Source organism: Anabrus simplex, chromosome 2, assembly GCF_040414725.1.
Source record: "Anabrus simplex isolate iqAnaSimp1 chromosome 2, ASM4041472v1, whole genome shotgun sequence".
Taxonomy (NCBI): domain Eukaryota; kingdom Metazoa; phylum Arthropoda; class Insecta; order Orthoptera; family Tettigoniidae; genus Anabrus; species Anabrus simplex.
Window position 1 is genome coordinate 734,796,770 of NC_090266.1, and position 21,960 is coordinate 734,818,729.

General features: G+C 38.2%; 1 protein-coding gene across 3 annotated transcripts in view; it reads right to left on the reverse strand.

Annotated features, from left to right (window-relative positions):
• LOC136864416 (fibulin-1) overlaps nucleotides 1-21,960 on the reverse strand; it is a 451,544-nt gene that overhangs the window by 235,205 nt on the left and 194,379 nt on the right. For all 3 annotated transcript variants that reach the window (XM_067141388.2, XM_067141387.2, XM_067141386.2), the window contains exons 7-8: nucleotides 8,249-8,362; nucleotides 1,638-1,721 (exon numbers count right to left, since the gene is read on the reverse strand). In XM_067141388.2, coding sequence (XP_066997489.2) covers nucleotides 1,638-1,721; nucleotides 8,249-8,362 — 198 coding nt within the window. The remainder of the gene's footprint in view (nucleotides 1-1,637; nucleotides 1,722-8,248; nucleotides 8,363-21,960) is intronic.

Below are 21,960 nucleotides of genomic sequence, written 5' to 3' on the forward strand. Positions count from 1 at the left end.
CCAAAATGTTCAAGAATAGCTCAAACATATCCTACAAAATGACTCTGAAGAAATCAATATAATAGTAATGTTTCCTCCCAGGCATAAACATTACGAGGATGATTGCAACACTACAAACAGCTAGATATTCCCATAAAACTACGGGCATTCACAATTATTACAAACTTGTATGACATTAGTTAAAAATATATGGTAAAATATCCCAAAGGAAAACGATAAATTCCCATGAAATCTGCATTCATATCTACACAAAATTAAATAAAACAACCCACTCAGACCGTGCCTAACATTACTTATGTGGCCCACTTTCTAGGCACATTCTAATCTAACCCTATCATCTGATATTTACAAGTTATGAATTTAATTCGCATCACGACATGTTCAATCTAGTCATCTCCATGCCTCTACTCGAACTCCGAGAAGTCCAGGGTGGTATTTAGTGCATCATCTACTTCGCGTTTAATCCCACAAAATCCTACTTCCATTGTCTTGGTTTCTTCACTATCCAATTCTAATGCTGCGAACAAACACTAACAGATATTTTCCCTTTCTCGAACGTCACAATTCACGCGTACTCTGTAATACCGGGACTTTAACATCACACTATTCTGAACTTGTGGCTTAATAAAAGTTTTAAGCGTTCTTAAACATTTCACTTTGTCTCGTAGTAGATTACTTCGTCCTCTATTATTTACAGTTCCCGATTGTCTTTGCCTCCAAGTAATAATAATAATAATAATAATAATAATAATAATAATAATAATAATAATAATAATAATAATAATAATAATAATAATCACCATCATCATCAAAGTTTACTCATCTAGAAAAATTACTTAAATATATTTCCCGCGAAGACTAATTTACCAGGTACTATTCCACGAGTCCGTGTTATGAAAATGGTATTTATTTCTCAGATGCTCACTAAAAATCAGTCTCAAAATGGAAAAGTAGCACCCGAGGTAAGAGTTAAGTATTATGTGGTAGGGGTGTACGGTTCCTTTCATGACGTCAGGTTCAAAATTGCGTAACTCAGGATAAATTACCTCACTCAAAACCGAGTTCCTCCTTTCCGCGGCATGCTACAAACGAAATAGTGTGATAATTAGGTGGCCGGTATTATTATATACAGCTTGAGATTAATCCGTAAAATTTCCGATCGTAAGTTCTGAGTTATGGCGATGCCCATACTTCTCCTTCAAACGTAATTCCACGGTCTCAAGTACCTCTTGGATGCTTGCCATATGAATGATAGAACTTTCCGCTCTTATATAACACCCTACTTTCTTTTCTCGTCAATTTAATACAAAAATTACACCACAGGTCCTCATAAATTCAACTATTAACGTTCTGATCATCTGATTTCTTGTTCAGCATCGTATGAATTAAATGCTTGAAATGCACGCAATGAAAGTGATGTTGGTTATGGTAATTTCAGACGGGTTGGTTCATGCACCTAGCGGGAACAGTATGTATGTATGATACCTTTGAATGAAAAAGTGTTTTATGAACTCTGCCTGTAAATGTTGTTTACTATCTCCATTTCGTACTATTTTCTTTTCAGTAATGTGCTTTTCAGAATCTGTTCAAAGTAAATGATTCACAACTTAAATTTATGGTCTGAAAGATGTACTCACCATTGCAAACCTTTGATCTTAAGTTGTACTGATATCCTATTGGACACCTGCCTGTATCTTCTACAACTGGTTGTGCGGAGTTGCCTGCAAATAAAATACTTCCTGCATAAATAATTGGAACTTTGAATAGGTAAAGAAGTTATAGATGTTTGTGGAGTAGGAGACAAATTTCTGTCAGGGATTAAATAAATTTGAAAGATACGAAGAATATTCAATAATCAAATACAGTCGAACCTCGATATCTCAAACCTCTAATACTCGAATTTTCAGTATCTCGAAATAACATAAATTTCCCGGCCGTTTGTCCTATTCTTCACATGTATTTACACTGACTGACAGTGACAATGCAACACCAAGGAGGAGTGGTTTGAAAGGGATGAAAGTTGGGGAAAAAACAGAGACGGCACGGACGAATAATTGATGTTTATTTCAAACCGATATGCAGGTTACACAATGCGCACGGCATCGACTCAGTAGGATGTAGGACCACCGCGAGCGGCGATGCACGCAGAAACACGTCGAGGTACAGAGTCAATAAGAGTGCGGATGGTGTCCTGAGGGATGGTTCTCCATTCTCTGTCAACCATTTGCCACAGTTGGTCGTCCGTACGAGGCTGGGGCAGAGTTTGCAAACGGCGTCCAATGAGATCCCACACGTGTTCGATTGGTGAGAGATCCGGAGAGTACGCTGGCCACGGAAGCATCTGTACACCTTGTAGAGCCTGTTAGGAGGTGCGAGCAGTGTGTGGGCGGGCATTATCCTGCTGAAACAGAGCATTGGGCAGCCCCTGAAGGTACGGGAGTGCCACCGGCCGCAGCACATGCTGCACGTAGCGGTGGGCATTGAACGTGCCTTGAATACGCACTAGAGGTGACGTAGAATCATACGCAATAGCGCCCCAAACCATGATGCCGCGTTGTCTAGCGGTAGGGCGCTCCACAGTTACTGCCGGATTTGACCTTTCTCCACGCCGACGCCACACTCGTCTGCGGTGACTATCACTGACAGAACAGCAGCGTGACTCAACGGAGAACACGACGTTCCGCCATTCCCTCATCCAAGTCGCTCTAGCCCGGCACCATGCCAGGCGTGCACGTCTATGCTGTGGAGTCAATGGTAGTCTTCTGAGCGGACGCCGGGAGTGCAGGCCTCCTTCAACCAATCGACGGGAAATTGTTCTGGTCGATATTGGAACAGCCAGGGTGTCTTGCACATGCTGAAGAATGGCGGTTGACGTGGCGTGCGGGGCTGCCACCGCTTGGCGGCGGATGCGCCGATCCTCGCGTGCTGACGTCACTCGGGCTGCGCCTGGACCCCTCGCACGTGCCACATGTCCCTGCGCCAACCATCTTCGCCACAGGCGCTGCACCGTGGACACATCCCTATGGGTATCGGCTGCGATTTGACGAAACGACCAACCTGCCCTTCTCAGCCCGATCACCATACCCCTCGTAAAGTCGTCTGTCTGCTGGAAATGCCTCCGTTGACGGCGGCCTGGCATTCTTAGCTATACACGTGTCCTGTGGCACACGACAACACGTTCTACAATGACTGTCGGCTGAGAAATCACGGTACGAAGTGGGCCATTCGCCAACGCCGTGTCCCATCTATCGTTCGCTACGTGCGCAGCGGCGCATTTCACATCATGAGCATACCTCAGTGACGTCAGTCTACCCTGCAATTGGCATAAAGTTCTGACCACTCCTTCTTGGTGTTGCATTTGCTCTGTCAGTCAGTGTATTTCAATACTACTCGAAATTCGGCTACACGAATATTTCGATTTCTCGAAGCAAATATTTCCTCCCTTGAAGCAGAGGATACCCTATAACACGAATTTAGTGCAATATCAACTGTGCAATACGGCATTTGTAGTTTGTGAGGAACAGTTAACAAGTGATGTTGGGAACTAATACGACGGGAAGCGAAAAACTAAAACTTCCGCGAAGCGTCGCTCTTCCTCGGGTGTGAATTCATTACCGGTCACGTGCGAAAGCAACTCCCGAAGTCGCGGATGATAAGCTCCATTTACTAATCTCGAGAAGTTTCAACGTGAAGATAGGAAAGGTTAACGCTAACGAACAGAAGACTCTAACGGAATTCTTCCGAAGGTGTTAACGGAGGTAAAACGAAGTTTGTATATGTTTAGGTACTGTTAAAAGTAATGTGTTCAGTATAAGCCCGTAGATACATATGATTCAGTTATGTGCTAGACATGTTCAAAAACGGTATGCTCTATATCTTGAAATTTCGATAACTCGAAATAAGATTTAGATCCCGAGGTGATTCGAGATATCGAGGTTCCACTGTAATACTAAAAATTAAAATCAAAGACTTACCGGAACATCTTAAAACGTAAACAACTCATTTTTCGCCCAGGTAGCCGATTCCCTATCAATTGTTTGTCTAGCTTTTTCTTAAATATTTTCAACAGACTTGGAAAATTATCGAACATTTCCCTTGATGATTTATTCCAATACCTTACTCCTCATCATGTAAATGAATATTTGCCCCAATCTGTCCTCTTGAATTCCAACTTTATCTTCATATTTTGATCTTCCCTCATTTTAAAAGCTCCACACAAGCTTATACTTCAACTTATGTCATTCCACGCTAAGTCACCACTGACAGCTCAAAACATGCCACATAGTCGAGCATCTCGTCTCCTTACTTCCATGTCTTCCTAGATCAAAGTTTGCAACATTTTCGTAACACAACTCCTTTGTCGGATGTCACCCAGAACAAACCTTGCTGCGTTCCTTTGAAATTGTTCCAGTTCTCTTATCAAGTAGTTCTGCAGCCATACTCTAACTGCGGTCTTACCAAAGACTTATACGCCCTCTCCATTACATCCGCACTACAATACCCACATACTGTCATAACCTTGTGAAGAGATTTGTAATCTTTCTTAACAATCTCGTTAATAGGATTACCCCAATGAAGATCTTTCCTTACATTAACACCTAGGTACCGGTATTTAGTTTGTTCCCCATCAACACAATAATTAAAACTGTGAGGACTTATCCTCTTGGTAAAACTTAAAACGAGACTTTTCATCCCATTTACATACATACCATTGTCTGCTGTCTAACTCACACATTCTTTAAGTCCCCCTGCAGTCGCTCACAGTACTTCAACTCATTTACTACTCTATACAGTATAACGTCACCCACAAATACCCGTATCTCTGATTCCAGATCTTTACGCATATCATTTATATATATAAGAAGACATAAAGGTCCAATAATACCGCCCTACGGGACCCTCCTCTTGATCATTATAAGATCAGATAACGCTTTATCTACTCTAATTCTCTGAGTTCTATTCTCTAGAAATGTAGCCACCCATTCAACCACTCTTTTGTCTAGTATAACAGCCCTCATTTCCTTCAGTACGTAATCTTCCATTATCTGCCCTATTAAAAAACTTGGATAGGTCCATAGAGATATAGTCCTTTTGACCTACCGAATGTAAAATATCTGCGATATCTTGCTGGAATCCTACAAGTTGAGCTTCAGTGGAATAAATTTTCCTAAACCTGAACAGCCTTCTATGAAAACAGTTATTAATTTCGCAAACGTGCCTAATATAATCATAAAGGATGCTTTCCTAGAGCTTACAAACAACTCATGCCAAGCAGACTGGCCTGTAATTACCAGCTTTATGTTTGTCACACTTTCCCTTGAACACTGGGGCTACTGTTGCAAGTCTTCATTAATTTGGTATCTCTCCTTCATACAAAGAGTAATGGAAAAGGTATTTTAAGTATGACATTATATCCCAACCCATAGCCACAAATATGCCACAAATATGATTAATCCCACCTGCCTTTCTAGCTTTCAAGTTTGGTATCTTTTTACTGTAAAAATGTCTGTGCTATCAAAGGCGAATTTCAGTATTTCACCAGTATTAGTTGCTTACTCTATCAGGACATTATTTCTAAATTCAACTACCTTTACATGTTTTCTGACTAAATACTTCTTGACTTCTGAAACTCATCGCATATACACTCCCCTTGTTCAGTAATGATCCATGGAATGTCCTTCTTGGAACACATTTCTGCCTTGAAGTATCTATACATGTCCTTTCATTGCTCCCTAAAATTCATATGGCTGCCAATTATTTTTGCCATCATGTTATCCTTAGCTGATATTTTCGCGGAATTCAATTTCCTAGTGATTTCCTTCAATCTCACCTTACTCCCGCAACTGTTCCTTACTCTATTTCTTTCTAACCTACACTTCCATCTTAATCTCTTCATTTTCCTGTTATAATGTACGAGATCCTTACTATTCCTTACCACTTTTAAAAGTACGTACATGTTTTCACACTCTTCAACAATTGCTTTAAACCCATCCCATAGGCTGTTTATATTTTTATTCACCAATTTCCATTGACCCCATTCCTCTCCCATAAGTCATATGGTATTGCCTAATAGTCGTTCTTTTACAGCATTCCTTTCTAACACATTTATTTTTAACTCTGATAAAGACAGCTTCATGATCCATCTATCACTTCATGATACCATCTATCACTTCAGTTTTCCTATAGAGCTCATATATTTTCATCAACATCACGTCTACAATATTTTTCCCTATAGTTGGTTCCATCACTTTCTGATTCAGCTGACCTTTCCATAATAACTTATTCACCATTTGTTGGTCATGCTTTCTGACATTCGCATTCCCTTCCCGGTTAACATTTGGCCATTAGAGATATAATGACATTCCTTTCTCTGTCGTTCTCCATACAGCATATCTTATCAAATAATTCCGCATGAGCGTCAGCGCCAACCTTGGCTAATCTGTGCACCAAAAGAACATCAAGTTATCTAATGTCTTTAGAGATGAATCTTGCACCTAGAATTACCTGTTCCTCATCCTGAACACTTTCGTAGCTTACACATTTTTTCACCAGTATCAATACTCCCCCTCCTACCGTTCCTAACACGTCTGCATGATAATTGATAAACGCTCCAGTTCGGTGAGAAAATTCCCGCATCCATAATATCACTTCTCAGCCATTATTACAATGATTCCATGATTCCTATTACAATATCTGGTACATATATATCTATCAAATTAGTTTTAATTCTATTCCTTTCTTTACAGTTCTTCAGTTTAAAAACAACAGTTTACGTCATCCTTACTTGACTTCATGCTTCTTATACTGTCATCACTGTTCTCTTTTCCACACCAACTCCCTGAATGTACCTCCACATAACTCTTCCAAACACACCTCCTAAATTATTTTGTACCACTGTGGTTCAAGTGGAGGCCATCTGAACGTAGATCCCTATCTCGTATCGACCCATTAGGATCTACAAATCTCACTCCCGGTTTCCCACGTACCTTTTCCATAGTCTTATTCAAATCCCCAATTACCCCCCGTTCAATGTAGATTCTACCATCCTGAAACTTTTCCCTGATGCTTAACCTAGTATTTCCAAGTTTTTACCGAAATCTTCCGATTAATTATTCTTGAATTCAACAGTTATTCGTTTCGCTCTGCTTCTTTCATCTATATACAGCACGAGCATTTGCATCAGAACCTGTTTGGAGCCATTTCTGTTACTGCTTCATTTTACGTTGACAAGCTACTCTAATTTAATCATTCTACCACGATGAGGAACTTTACCCATCTTAACACATAGTTGTTCTTACACATTCCATTACTGGTTCTACTAGAGCATCCCTCTATGCGGCCCACTCTCCTTGTATATCCTGAACCTGATAACTGTCTCTGTTATTTTGAACTTTTCACTAATCATACTATTACTTCTGTCTAATTTCCTCGCCCTGGAGATTTTCTGTCCCTATTCGTTTGCAGATGAATTTCATTTTCTCTATCATAGGACTAGAGATACTTAATTCACCTCATATCAGAGAGTAATCTGTAAAAAATCCCCTGAATACCAAACATTCCTAACAGATTTCCCTGAATTCATGTCAGTTGTGATATAGTCTATTATTGATCTGGTTACCCAAGATTCTCATGTGTAGCGGTGAACAGCCTTATGCTTGACTAATAAATTAGTAACTACTAATACCATATTAGCACAGAAGTCCAGTAAACGTTTCCATATCTTCACCACATTTCTCCATCAACTTTTCATATCCCGCAGTTCTATTTCCAATTTTTGCATTGAAATCGTCCATAAGCACTATCCTACCTTTGCTGTCAACCCTGTGTATGATGTCATTCAGTGATTCATGGAACTTGTCAACTTACTCCTTATCTGCACACTCACATGTCAAATAGACTGAGACAGTTCTCGTCCTAAATCATCCAAATGCCATATCTGCAAGCATCATTCACACATTTATTTATCTAATAGAAACCATGTTGCATGCAATAATATTCCTGATGAACAGTCCAACACCAAACTCTGCACTTCCCTCATGAGCTGCAGTAAGAATGTTCCTTCATAACTTCTACCAGAAAGCACAATTTGATTTCTGTCATTTATATCAGAGACTGTGACATACTCGTTATAAAATGCTGTATAATGAACTAAAAATATTCCACATTAGAAAGCCTTTTTTAATTTTAAATGGACATAAATAACCTGTTTTTCCTCAGAAGTTAAAAGGATAATTCTGAATATACTCACCAGGCTTGATTATTGCACCACTCTTATCAACACAGGAGTAGCTTCCTACTTCATTTCGACATATTAAATTGTTTGGAGCGCAGAGATCAATTTTCAGCAAGCATTCATCAATATCTGAAAACAAAAATACTCTGAACATTTTGTTGTGACTTTCCTCTACATAGACACATCCTACTAAAACCTAAAAAGTACTAGTTCAGAAATTGTACTCTATGGAGGTTATGTAGCAGATTCCTTGCCCACGACTGTAATGCTGCGAGCCTCTGCACACCCAATGTTGATGCTCATATGCGGCACTCAGTAATATTGGTAACCGCTCTCCCTTACTCGGGTGTGAGAATGTTGTGTCGTACGTCTCTCGTACGGTCCTGCCAGCCTCGGCAGCGGACGAAGTGGATATGTGACAATGGATGGTGAAGCGACCCGTTTCCTATGGAAGGCGCGCCGGCCGGGTGATATCCCGTTTTCGGCGGCCTAAGAAATTTTAGTTGGCGGCTACTTGGCCGGCTACCAGAGCAAAGAAAGTCTGTGTCCTGAAGGCTGCATTCGTCGGCGGTGGGCTATGACATTCGGTTTCGGCTCTCGAGCCAGCCAGCTCCCTAGTTTATCCTGCCAGTAGCCATATGCTTGTCTCAAAGATTAAGCTATGCGTGTCTCAGTGCAGGCCAAATTATATGAGATGAGATTTAAATAACTCTTCCCATGACTAGATGCCACAATTTAACTCAATACTTGTAGACACATATACCTGAATAATATGTCAGTATACTTTAACAGTTCTTATAACTTACTCCACCATTTGTTGCATGGTGGATTCTCAAGAAATAATGCTATACTACCTGTTCCCATTGTATCTATCAAAACATATACAACCTTCATATCGGAGGCAACATCCATTTCATGTCCAATATGTTACTATCCTTTTCTGTAAAACTAATGGGATGATTCTTCTATGAAGAATTTTGCTTCGAGGTCTCATTAAGTATGCAGATGAAAAGTAGTTTTAAGTGATATCAAGGACAGTAAATTTCTTCTGGTATATTATCATACTGCCATCTACATTCATCAATGTTCTCGAGATACAGATTAATAATGTTGCTTAATATATGGATTGCCGGTACCTCTGATTCATAAGTAATTCGAGGATTTCGCCATAAATGCCTATTTTTATCCTCTACCCAAAATTGTAGGATCATAAGTCTAAAATATGTTTCAGTTTGTTTCTGAAGGAAGTACATGGGATTTATGGTGCCAATAAATGCCTATTTCGTGCATTAATGCCTATGTGGTAGCTATATGCATGTTAAATGCTTAACTGGATGTTAGTTGAAACTTCCTCAGTCAACCTGGTACTTACTTCACTAGATTAGTGGTAGTGTCTGCCACCGGATCCTGAGATCACGAGTTCAAAACCGGCAGAGGGTATCGATTTCTCTTTTTCTTCGTCTTCTTCCTGGCATTCTTGCCACCTTATGTGGCGTCTACTTTCTTGCATTTCACCCTCCATTTTTCCTGATCTCCAGCACCTGCAAGATAAACACCTGCAGCTCTCATGTCCTCCCTCAGACAATCCATAAGTCACTTTTCGGGTCGGCCTCGAGGCCGTTGTTCATCTGGGCTGAGTGTAAGTGCTCGCTTCACGGTAGTTTCTGTGTCAGCTCTGGGCACGTGACCATACTACCTTAAACTTGCCTTCCCACTTTTTCGGGTATCGAAACAACTCTAGGAGTTTCCCTAACGTCTTAATTTTTATACTGGTCTAGTCGCGTGACTCTCAGTGCCCATCTAAGCATGCACATCTCCGTTACGTGCAGGACCTGCTCGTGTTTCTTTGTTGCCAGCAAACACTCCACCCCATACAGTCACACTGTGCGAAGGACTGTGCGATAAATCTTCGATTTGAGAGACAGCTGAATCTTGCACAGTCACAAAGGACGCAAGCCGTGACCTGCTGCTACTTCACCCACGTGGCGTTAACTCGTGCTCGAGCTTCTACAAGTGTGTCACCGTCAGCTGTCATTCACGAGCCAAGGTAACAGAATGCAGATGACTTCAGTAGTGGGATGTCGTTGACGAATATTGTCCCATATATCTGAATACCGCACTCCAGGTATCCTGTTTTTGTTGGTTTAGGCGCAATCAAAATATTTTCAGCCTTTTTTCACTGGGTAACCAATTCATTAAGTCTGTTTCTTGAGACGCCTGCCAGCATAGAAAATGGACCATGGATGGGATGTTTACAGGTCCATGGTTACTCCGTCCAAGCACAGGATGTACAGAAGTAGTGACAAAGTGGATCCTTGATGAACTCCCACTCGAATGTCAAATGGTGCAGGTGCCGTGAAGCCAGCTGCACAGCGGATGGAGCTTGTAAAGCTGTGTTAGAGGAGCTGAACTCAACGGACATATTGCTCTGGGACACCATGGGTATGAGGCGAAAATCTAAAAAAGTCGTGTCGTTCTTCTCTTCACTCTGTGGCTCTTTACAAGCATCTAGGCACCATGGACAGCATCTGTTGTTCTACAACCAGTAACAAAGCCACGTTGGTTTGATGAGACAGTAATGATGCTTCTATCGTTGTATCAAATACCCGCTCAAAAATTTTTATGGTGTGGTAGAGACGAATTGAGTGCTAGTTGGTGCAGATGGTAGGAGAACGGCACAGTGACACTGGTCATTAAGGTGGATGGTATGTCATTGTCTTACGTGCATTTGCTGAAGTGTTTTGGTAGAAATTCACTCCCACATTGCTCCATCTCCTTCCAAACGTCAACAGGGATGTCATCAGCTGCAGCTGCTTTGCTATTTTTAATTGCACAGATGGCGGCTGCAACCTCGGCAGGCATGAAATACGGAACGGCACTCTGCAAATGATTGGCTGTGAGGTGGTTGGATGCGGGAAATCCTCATTACAAATGTAATTAAAGTGCTCCTCTGGGGTTTGAAGGAGCTGTCCATGTTCATCCTTGATGTGCATGACATGAACAGTATCTTCTGTGGAACGATGACGAGAACTGGTTTGTCCTATAGATAGCATTGGCTCCTCCGGGCTGATATAATTGTTCATAGAGGTCAGGATTGTAATTGTCTTTATCGGTTTCTACTGTTCGTTTGGTGGAGGATTTGAGTTTATAGCGGACCAGATCGGTGTCAGTTCTTGTTTATGATCTTCTTTACTTTACTGCATGCTGTACCTTGTTATTCCGCCACTAGATCTGTTTGTCCACGGAACTCTTTCCCGATTTTATCACTCCTACTATTTATTTTGCACTTGATCGAATTTGTGCAGTGATCACACTTCATGTGCCAGTATTCAGGAACGGACAAGTAGTGTCCATTACCACTGTTGCTCTGTCATGAGGCTTTCACCACTTGACGAGTTTGGTTGTGGTGACAGGTTGGACAGATGGACGAAGGGTGAAGCTAAAATTCAAGAATAAGAGATCTACCCTGAGGAGCAATGTGACGACCACTGCTATTTGTGAAAATTAATTGACAGATGTTTCTTGAGGAACGTATTTACTTTTGCCTAGCCACATACCAAGACACATTCACCAGCTTCATTACGCACGCCAAACCCGAATTCATTATGTACTCATTCGAAACCATCTCTTGAGTAGACAATATGGCTGTTGATGTCTCCACCGATTTCACTGGTGTCAAACCTAATTAAAAACTCAGCCATAGGCCACCCAATATAGTGTTCTTCACTATGCAATCTTGTGGATTGAAATGAAATATCGAAATTAACATCTAGGCAGTCTAGGTGGAATCATGTCAATATGCCAGCACCTGGTGGGTGAGACCTTCAATTATTATTTTTATTATCATTTTACTTGAAATTTGCCACCGGGACTAATACCTCTATTTGCAAGTAAAGCATACTGACTAGTTAATTGGTAACTTCTTGGTGTCTAGAAGTACTTTCAAACACTTTCAAAGAGTAAGGTTAAATTATAATTCCGGATTGCCCGAACCCATCCAGCTGCTAAGTATTCATATCCATTTTGACGGTAATAGTCCTGCACATTCCCACAAGCTAAAAACAAAACTGCTCCCTGGATCTACACCTGATTCACAGCTAACATCACCATCTCAAATTTCTGGGACAAATTTAACATGAAACTAGTTCATGATGATTATTTGGTCCACACAACTTCCTCTTGACTGTCCTCAAGCAATACAAGATTTTAAAATTAAATCCTTTCAAAAGAATGTAGCTTCTTTTCAATAATGTACAACCATCAAGGTGTATGGCAGTCAATTTAAAGGATAGTTCCTTCAGCATGATAGATATCTGAAAATTCTGGTGAGATTGTTAAACTCTCTTAATGCATAATCACATCACTGAAAATCCCTGTGAGTGGCCTGATGGATTTCATCTACCCAGATGACAGTGGACAATATTTAGTCAATCAAAACTGATCAGGTTGATATGCGAAGCCATACTGAACAAATGGGAATAGGAGTTTACTATGTCTGCTGTAAAGTCAACCATATAGGTTTTGAATGCACCACCCTCCAGGGTTTTAAAGGAACAATAGAAGATCCCAACACTGCATCTATAGAAGTTTCTATACACATTTAAGTAAATAAAAGTGAATTGATTAATTAATTAATTGATATAATCAATTATGATACTTAAAATCAAAGGCTACAGAAAATTAGGTATTACAAAGCAGGTATTAAGAATGTTCTTCACAAGATGTTTCCCTGTTTATCCTTTTTACCTTTATATTCCTAACTAGCAGTTACCCGCAGCTATGCTAGTGTGGATTTCGTAATTTGATAAATGTAATAGTTCCTCGGCATTGTACGAAGACATTATCTGAAAATCACTAAAGTATAAAAACTCACCGAAAAATTGAGTTTCATTTACCACAGAAACTCTTTTTAAACCACGTTTGTGGTATTTCCTTTTGGGGCTAAAACAACCATGCGACATAAAACTGTACATGTGAGAAACAGTCTTCTCTCAAGTAGAAAAAGCAAATACATGTTCATTTATTTTAAAGCAGATTCCAAATACCAATTTTCATGTCTGTAACATCTTCAGTTTTTGAGATGTAAGTATCCTCATAAAAAGAATTCAACTCCTTTTTCACCCAATCCCCGCCCTTTCAAGTTCCACATCTGTAACAACTTCAATGTTTGAGAGATAAATATCCTCATAAAATTAATTCAAATAATTTTCCGCTTCTTTTAACCCCCGTTAACTGCCTTTTCCCAAAACAAAAAGATACATGTTCCTGTATTTTTAAAGGACTTTCCAAATACCATTGTCTGTAAAATGTTAAGTTTTTGACATAAACTGCAGATATACCGGTACTCATTTTAAAGAATTACCCTCATTATCAATTCTTTTCAGCCCCTTAAGTGCACCTTCCGAAAACAAAAATATACGTGTTCCTTTATTTTTAAAGGAAATTCAAAATACCATATTTCACGTCTGTAACAGCTTCAGTTTTTAAGATATAAGTGTCCTCATAATCATAATTCAACTCATTATTTACTTATTCTCATCCCTTTCCCATTAAGTCCATTTTCCGAAAACAAAAAAGTACGTTTTTCTTTATTTTGAAAGGAGATTCAAACTACGAATTTTCATGCCTATAATATCTTCAGTTTTTGAGATATAACTATCCTCATAGATAAAGGTCCTTTCTCACGCAATTTCCGCCCTTTAAGTTAACCCCCTCCAAAAACGTGCGTGTTGATTTATTTTTAAAGGCGATTCCAAATTCCAATTTTCACGTCTTCAACATCTTTAGTTTTTGAGATATAAGTATCCTCATACAAAGAATTCTACTCATTTTTGAATTCATTCACTCCCCCTTTAGTGGATTTTCCGAAGACAAAAGAATACGTGTTTCTTTACTTTGAAAGAAGATTCCAAATACAAATGTTCATGCCTGTAACATCTTCAGTTTTTGAGATATAAGTATCTTCATAAAATAATTCAACTCATTTTCCACACACACACACACACACACACACACACACACACACACACACACACCACCCATTAAATTGATTAAATGAGATTCCAAATACAAATTTTCACGTCTGTAACCTTCAGTTTTTAAGATATATATGTTTCTCCATAAACGTTCAAATCTTTTATTTCCTTTCACCCTCCCCCTTAAGTGAATTTTCCGAAAACAAAAAATCGTCTTTCTTTATTTATAAATGAGCTTCCAAATACCAATTATCACGACAGTAATATCTTCACTTTTTGGGATATATGTAACCTCATGAAAAGAATTAAACACCTTCTTCACCGCTCTACCCCTAAGTTGATTCCCCTCCTCCAAAATGCCTGGTTCTTTATTTTTAAAGGAGATTCCAAATGCCAATGTTCACGCCTGTAACATCTTTAGTTTTTGAGATATATGTATCCTCATACAAAGAATCCAAATAATTTTTCAATTCATTCACCCCCTTGCGTGGATTTTCCAAAGACAAAAGGACACGTGTTTCTTTACTTTGAAAGAAGATTCCAAATACAAATTTTCACGTCTGTAACATATTCAGTTTTTGAGATATAAGTTTCTCCAAAAGGAGAATTCATGTTTTTCACTTCCTTTCACACTCCCCCTTACGTGAATTTTCCGAAAGAAACACGTGTTTCCTTATTTATAAAGGATCTTCCAAATACCAAATTTCACGTTTGTAACATCTTTACTTTTTTAAACATAAGTATTCTCATATAAATAATTCGACTAACTTCGGACGAGACGACGACGAAATAAATATACCCTTGGAAAAACTGAACGATTATTTTTCATCTAGCTGCACATTAAATGCAGCCCTGAAACAGGAAGTTCTAGACGGGAATTATGCAAAGACGCGAACAGATAGAGAAAACTTTTACTTTCGTCCAACAACCGACTTACAGGTTTGCTATAAATCGGATAATATCAACGGCAAAAGGACATGACAGTATAGGAATAGAGATGATAAAAGTTATTCTGGATGTGATATTATCTGCACTAATTAACATATTTAACTCTTCCCTTGTAGACAGCACATTTCCAGAAATATGGAAAGTAGGAATTATACGTCCTCTAAAAAAAGTAGTTTCCCTTATGAAAAATCTGACTACAGAGCCATCTGCATACTTTCGTCTTTATCCAAAGCGCTAGAGTTCATCGCTCATAGACAATTAACAGACTACATGACGACTTACAACTTACTTGACCCACTACGATCTGGTTTTCGTCAAGCACGCAGTACTACAACGGCACTACTGAAGGTCACAGAAGACATCCGAGAAGCTATGGACAACAAGGAAGTGACAGTTTTAATACTCCTAGACTTGAACAAAGCATTTGACTGTTGACATTGACATTTTGCTCTCGAAATTGTATTCCCTCCATTTCTCGGACAGCGCCCTCCTTTGGTTTCATTCCTACCTGTATGGCTGTCGGCAGTGTGTTACAGATGGAATAAACAAATCAACTTGGCGGTCTGTGCAGTGTGGTGTGCCCCAAGGGTCGGTGTTAGGACCCCTTCTTTTTTCTATTTACATTAATGATGTCTCCCAAACCCTAACGCACTGTAAGTACCATATTTATGCTGATGATGTACAAATGTACCTCCATACATCTCCAAATCTAATATTTTCGGCCATAGACAAAATCAATCAGGATCTAACATCGTTTTCTTCTTGGTCTTTGAGATGTGGTCTTATGTTACAACCAGCAAAAACGCAAGCCATCATCCTTGGATACCCGAAACTACTCGCGAAGGTCAATCGACCAGAGATTCCATCTATAAGGTTGTGTAATACTAACATACCATTCATGTCATCAGTAAAAGTCCTAGGCGTTACTTTCGATGATGACATGTCATGGAAAACGCATATTACGAACATCACTTAAAAAACATTCTCTGCATTGCACATGCTGCGCGGGTATAAATACTTATTTCCTGAAAAACTCGAAAAAATACTGGTAGAAGCTCTGGTTTTCCCTCATTTCGACTATTGTGACGCGATTTATAGAGACGCTCGGGGCAAGTTATTGAGCAGATTACAACGTGGTCAAAATGCATGTGTGAGATACATCTGTAACGGTACTATGACCACGTAACTCCTTCATATAACCACCTATCTTGGCCCCAACTAGAAATCCGTCGCACTGTGCATACCCTATGCCATCTCCATAAAATCCTCCATTCTTCACAGCCATTTTACCTTACTTCGTATTTCAAATACCTATCCTCTTATCACAGTCTTAACACCAGATCTGCTAATATTTCCATCCTTGCTTCACCTACCCATAGAACTGCCATCTACGATAAATTATTCATAGTAATTGCCTGCCGTGAGTGGAACCTCCTTCCCGAAAGTATCAGGGGGTTAAGCTCTATTCGCACATTCAAGGAAGCACTTTGAAGACATTTTATGCACCAGTAAGTATCATCTGTAAACTTGATGCTGCTACTTACAATCATTCTATTGTCGTGGATGTCCGGGTAGAGAGTCTAAAATTCTTATCCGATTTGTTTTTAAAATAATTTTATGCACTGCCTCTTTTTTACATGTAGGATATTAGCTTTAAGAATTTATCCTTTTATTATATCTGATTTATTTCATCTTAATGTAATCTTACCATCCTTGTATTATTATTTGTATTAGATCTAGTTATTGTAAGTAATACAATGTAATATATGTATATTTCAGTGCCTGGTTAGATGGAAGAGAAGGCCTGAAGGCCTTAATCTTGCCAGGTAAAATAAAACATTACTAAACTAAACTAAACTAAACCCCCGCCCCACAAACACGTTTGTCATTCCTGTTCACCCCCTATTAATTGGATTTTCCAAAAATAAAAAATACGTGTTTCTTTATATTCAAAGAAAATTCCAAATAGTAATTTTCATGTCTACAACATCTTTAGTATTTGAGATATAAGTGTCCTCATAAAAGGTATTCAAGCCCTATTTCACTCCCCTTAATGGGATTCCCCGAAAACAAAAAATATGTGTTCCTTTATTTTTAATCGAGATTCAAAATACCAATTTTTACGTCTGTAAACTTTTAAGTTTATGAGATATATATATCCTCGTTTTCACCCCCCTTTCAACCCCTTAGCGACGGAATATCTAAAAATTCTTCCATAGGGAGCACCTATACCCTAATATAAATGTTTGCCCAAAATTTCATTTCTTTATGTCCAGTAGTTTTGGCTCGGCGATGATGAGTCAGTCAGTCAGTCAGTCAGGACATGTTATTTTATATATAGACTAGCAAGATACCCGTGCTTCAAAGCTTTACATTTTGGAGAGCCCACTGTCAGCTGAGCCTGTAAAATACGTTCTCAGTTCGTACGTCAAACGGTTCAGGTGGAATGAATATTTATTTTATAATCTGCCACTCACTTGAACCTCGTACGGAAGAATTCGAATGTTTCGAACCATATCTGATTTAACATCTAGGACGTAAAACGACCAACTGGTGAAATTTTTATTCAGTACGTCGAACAGTAATGGAGGAATGAACACTTTTTTAAGGGGTGAGTATTTTGAAATATTTATTAACATCTATGATATAGAAGACCACCCTTCATTGAAAAAGTTATGTTCGTGCCTGCAACGGCTTCGGAAGAATGGATATTGTGTTTCTGGGGGTCAACTACTATCTAAACCTCTTAAGGGAGGAATGTTTTGAAGTAGGGTATACGGTATTTTACATCTAGGACATAAAAGAAGACCCTTCTCGTAACAATACAACTCAGTACGCCGAACGGTTTCGGAGGGATGAAAAATTTAGTTTACAGAGCTAACCTCATTTGACACTTTAGCGGTGGAACTTTTAAAAAATATTTCCTATTTCACACCTAGAATTTAAAATATATACCGCTATTTCGAATTTTGTCTTCGTACGTTAAACCGTTTCGAAGGAAGGAATTAATATATTTTTGCGTCTTAACCCCTATTCAACTCTCTGAAGGATTAAATTGGTTTCATAACTTCTGTTATTTAACACCTAGGATATAATTTGACACTTTAGCATCGTAATTCAAATGGTTTCATATAAACGTATACTTTTGTCATCATTCCACATCCCCCAGTGAAAACCCCTTAGCGGTGTATTGTTTTAACTCCACTTCTTATTTGTATCCACATAATGAGAATTCAACTCCTTTTTTATCCCTCTTAAGTTGACTCCCTCCCCGAAACAAAAATGCCTGTTTCTTTATTCTTAAAGGAGATTACAAATACCTATATTCACGTCCGTAACATCCTTCGTTTTTGCGATATAGGTATCCTCATACAAAGAATTAAACTAATTTTTCAATTCATTTACCCACCCTTAATTGGACTTTACGATAAAAATAATGCGTGTTTCTTTATTTTTAAAGAAAATCCAGATAAAAATTTTCATTTCTGTAACACCTTCAGTTTCTGAGATATAAGTATCCTCATAAAAATAATTCAACCCTTCTTCAGTCATTTTTACATCCCCTTTAAGTGGATTTTACAAAATCAACAAAATACGCGTTTCTTTATTTTAAAGGAGATTAGAAATACCAATTTTTACGTCTGTAATATCTTCATATTTTCAGAAACCAGTATCCTCATAAAAATAATTCAATCCCTCTTTCAATCCTTTTTACATCCCCCACCCCAAGTTATTTTCCAAAACAAGAAAGTATGTATTAATTTACGTTCTAAAGAGATCAAAAATACCAATTTTACGTCTATAACATATTCCGTTTTTGAGATATACTCATTTTAAAAATTCACCCATTTATCAGTCCTGTTCATCCCTCCTTATGTAGATTTTCGAAAAACAAAAAATGCGTGTTTCTTTATTTTTAAAGGAGATTCCAAATAAAAATTCTCACGTCTGTAATATCTACAGATTTTGAGAAACCAGTACATTAATAAAAGTAATTCAACCCCTCTTTCAGACCTTTTTACATCCCCCAGTCATTTTTCCGAAAACAAGAAAGTATGTGTTACGTTATTTTTAAAGAGATTAAAAATTCCAATTTTACATCTATAACATGTTCCGTTTATGAGATGTACTCATTTTAAAAATTCATCCCATTTGTCAGTCTTGCTCGCCCCCCTTAAGTAGGTTTCACAAAAACAAACAAAAAATACGTTTTTAATTATTTTAAAGGAGATTCCGAATAAAGTTTTATTGACTGTAACATCATCAGGTTTTGAGATATAAGTATGCTCAAAAAGGTATTCGACCCCTTTCACACCTTTATCACCCCATTTAAAGGATTTTCCGAAAAAAAAAATAATACGTGTTTCCTTATTTTTAACGGAGATTCCAAATATCAATTTTCATATCTGTAACATCTTTAGTTTTTGAGATAAAAGTATCCACATAAAAAATTCAACCCCATTTCCAGTCCTTTTTACATACCACCCCCCGCCCCCACTTAAATGCTTTTTCTGAAAACAAACAAATACGGGTTACTTTTATTTTTAAAAGAGAATAAAAATGCCAAATTTCACTTCTGTAACGTGTTAAGTTTTTGATAAATACTGTAAGATATAAGCTCATTTTAAAAATTTACCCCTTTAGTAGAGTTTCAGAAAACAAATTATGCGTGTTCCTTTACTTTTACAGGAAATTCCAATCACCAATTTTCATGTCTGTAACATGGTACGTTTTTGAGATATACTCATTTTAAGAATTCACTCCCTTTGCCTCTCCTGTTCACCATCCCTTAAGTAGATTTTCCATAAACAGGAGGTACGTGTTTCTTTATTTTTAAAGGAGATTCCAAATACCAATTTTCATGACTGTAACATCTTCAGCTTTGAGATATAAATATCCACATAAAAGGTACTCAACACCTTTTTTCACCCTTTTCACCCCCATTAAGGTATGTATTAACGTTCGAAATCGCCTTTTTTGCTCAGAAATGCCATTTTAATTTTTTCACTGGAAATGAAAGCTTGAAGTCTCTATTTCAAAATGAGATATACAAGAGGAAAGTTTATGGAAACAGACATAGTAAGGTGGATGTCAGTGTTACTTGTGCTGTCAGTATAAATAGTGGAACAGAAGGTAGGCCTAATGTAAGGGAATCATTTGTAAGTGCTTCTCAGTCCAAAACTTTCGTCTGTAAATATCGAATCTGATAGCGTTAGTGACATTTACAATATCATTATTGACATAGAGTGCTTTACACATATATTATCTGCATTAGCTTGCCCTAGTTGCTTCAGTTGTAACACAGTTTCTGTAAAAAACATAGAAATTCTGAGATTTGGTTTGGGAACGTCCCTTGCATTGCTCTGCAGCAACTGTGATTATGAATACCCCAACTGACAGGAGCACTCATCGATAAGATGCAAAATATTTGGAATTGCTTTACGTTCCAACACAAGCAGTATTCACGCCATGCCAAATGGCATATGGGCCACATTGCACCATTTGACAGCAACAAAGGACCGTCCCACCCACCATAGGTGTCCTGTAGGAGCTGACAGCTGGTGGTCTTATCAGCGAGCTAAAGTAAATAATGAGATAGAAAAATCTAAACTCAAACCAGGCCTGTCCTTTGACATTCTTCAAGCAGTAAAGCCTATATATATGAGCGACTCGCCGACCCAGAAATGCTGTGTAAGTCCTTGCATGGATTGACTCAAAATAATGAGTCATTCAATGCCATGGTATGGAGAAAGTGTCCTAAGGAGACATAAATGTGGGGCTTGATACCTTAAAATTAGGAGTGATGGATGCTGTTTGCCATTTAAACTGGAGAAAAGGAGTGGAAATAGAAATACTGAAGAGGATGGGAATTGCTCCTGGCAAGTACACATCATCTGTGTACTTGAAGCTGATGCAGTACGGTTGCACATCAAAGTACTGAAGAAAAAAGGCAGAGGAGTCAGTACTTGAGAAGCAGAAGAAATCTGAAATAAGACAAAAACTTCTAAAACAGGGTCCAGCCTATGGAGCAGGCAAGTTCTAAGGTGCCCAATTAAGTGAGTTATGTTCACAACTTAGTTCCAAAACTTCAGTGCTGTTTTTCTTGAATGTAATTTTTGCACACCTTCCCACGTTTCAAATAAATTTAAGTATCCTTACAATTGAGATAGAAAACTCAATGATAGATTAAATTAAAGCTAATGAATGTGGAAATGTTGTAAACGAGTACTTTATTAATAGTGTGAATATTATTGTTATTGTTATTATTATAAGCATTTTAACAAGGATGATTAATCATTGTAAAACTTTTGTCAAAAATGATGTCTAGCTCCCGTTCTGTTTTGGTAATTAGAAGATTCTAGTTCACAACATTCTATGAATGAAATACTTCAACTTGGTAAAACAATTTCAAGATTATAACATTTTGGAAATTTTATGACATTTTGAAAATTTATGTTTTAAAGATTAAACTTTATTTTTTGGTGAAGATAAAGCAGATAAGGATGATTGCATTATAAGAAAATTTTAGTCTAATATTTTGTGTTTTATGGTACGGAACTCACAAGAATCGGTTAAGAATTTTGGATTTTCCTTCGAAACGTTAAAACATACCTCTGGATATTCCGAGAAAAATACGTCTCTCTTTATTTTAAAGGAGATTCCAAATACCAATTTTTATATCTATAAACTGTTCATTTTCGAGATATGGACACACTCGTTTTAAAAATTCAACCCCCTTTTCACCCCCTTCGCAGCGTAATATCCAAAAATTCTCCCTTACCGGGCGAGTTGGCCGTGCGCGTA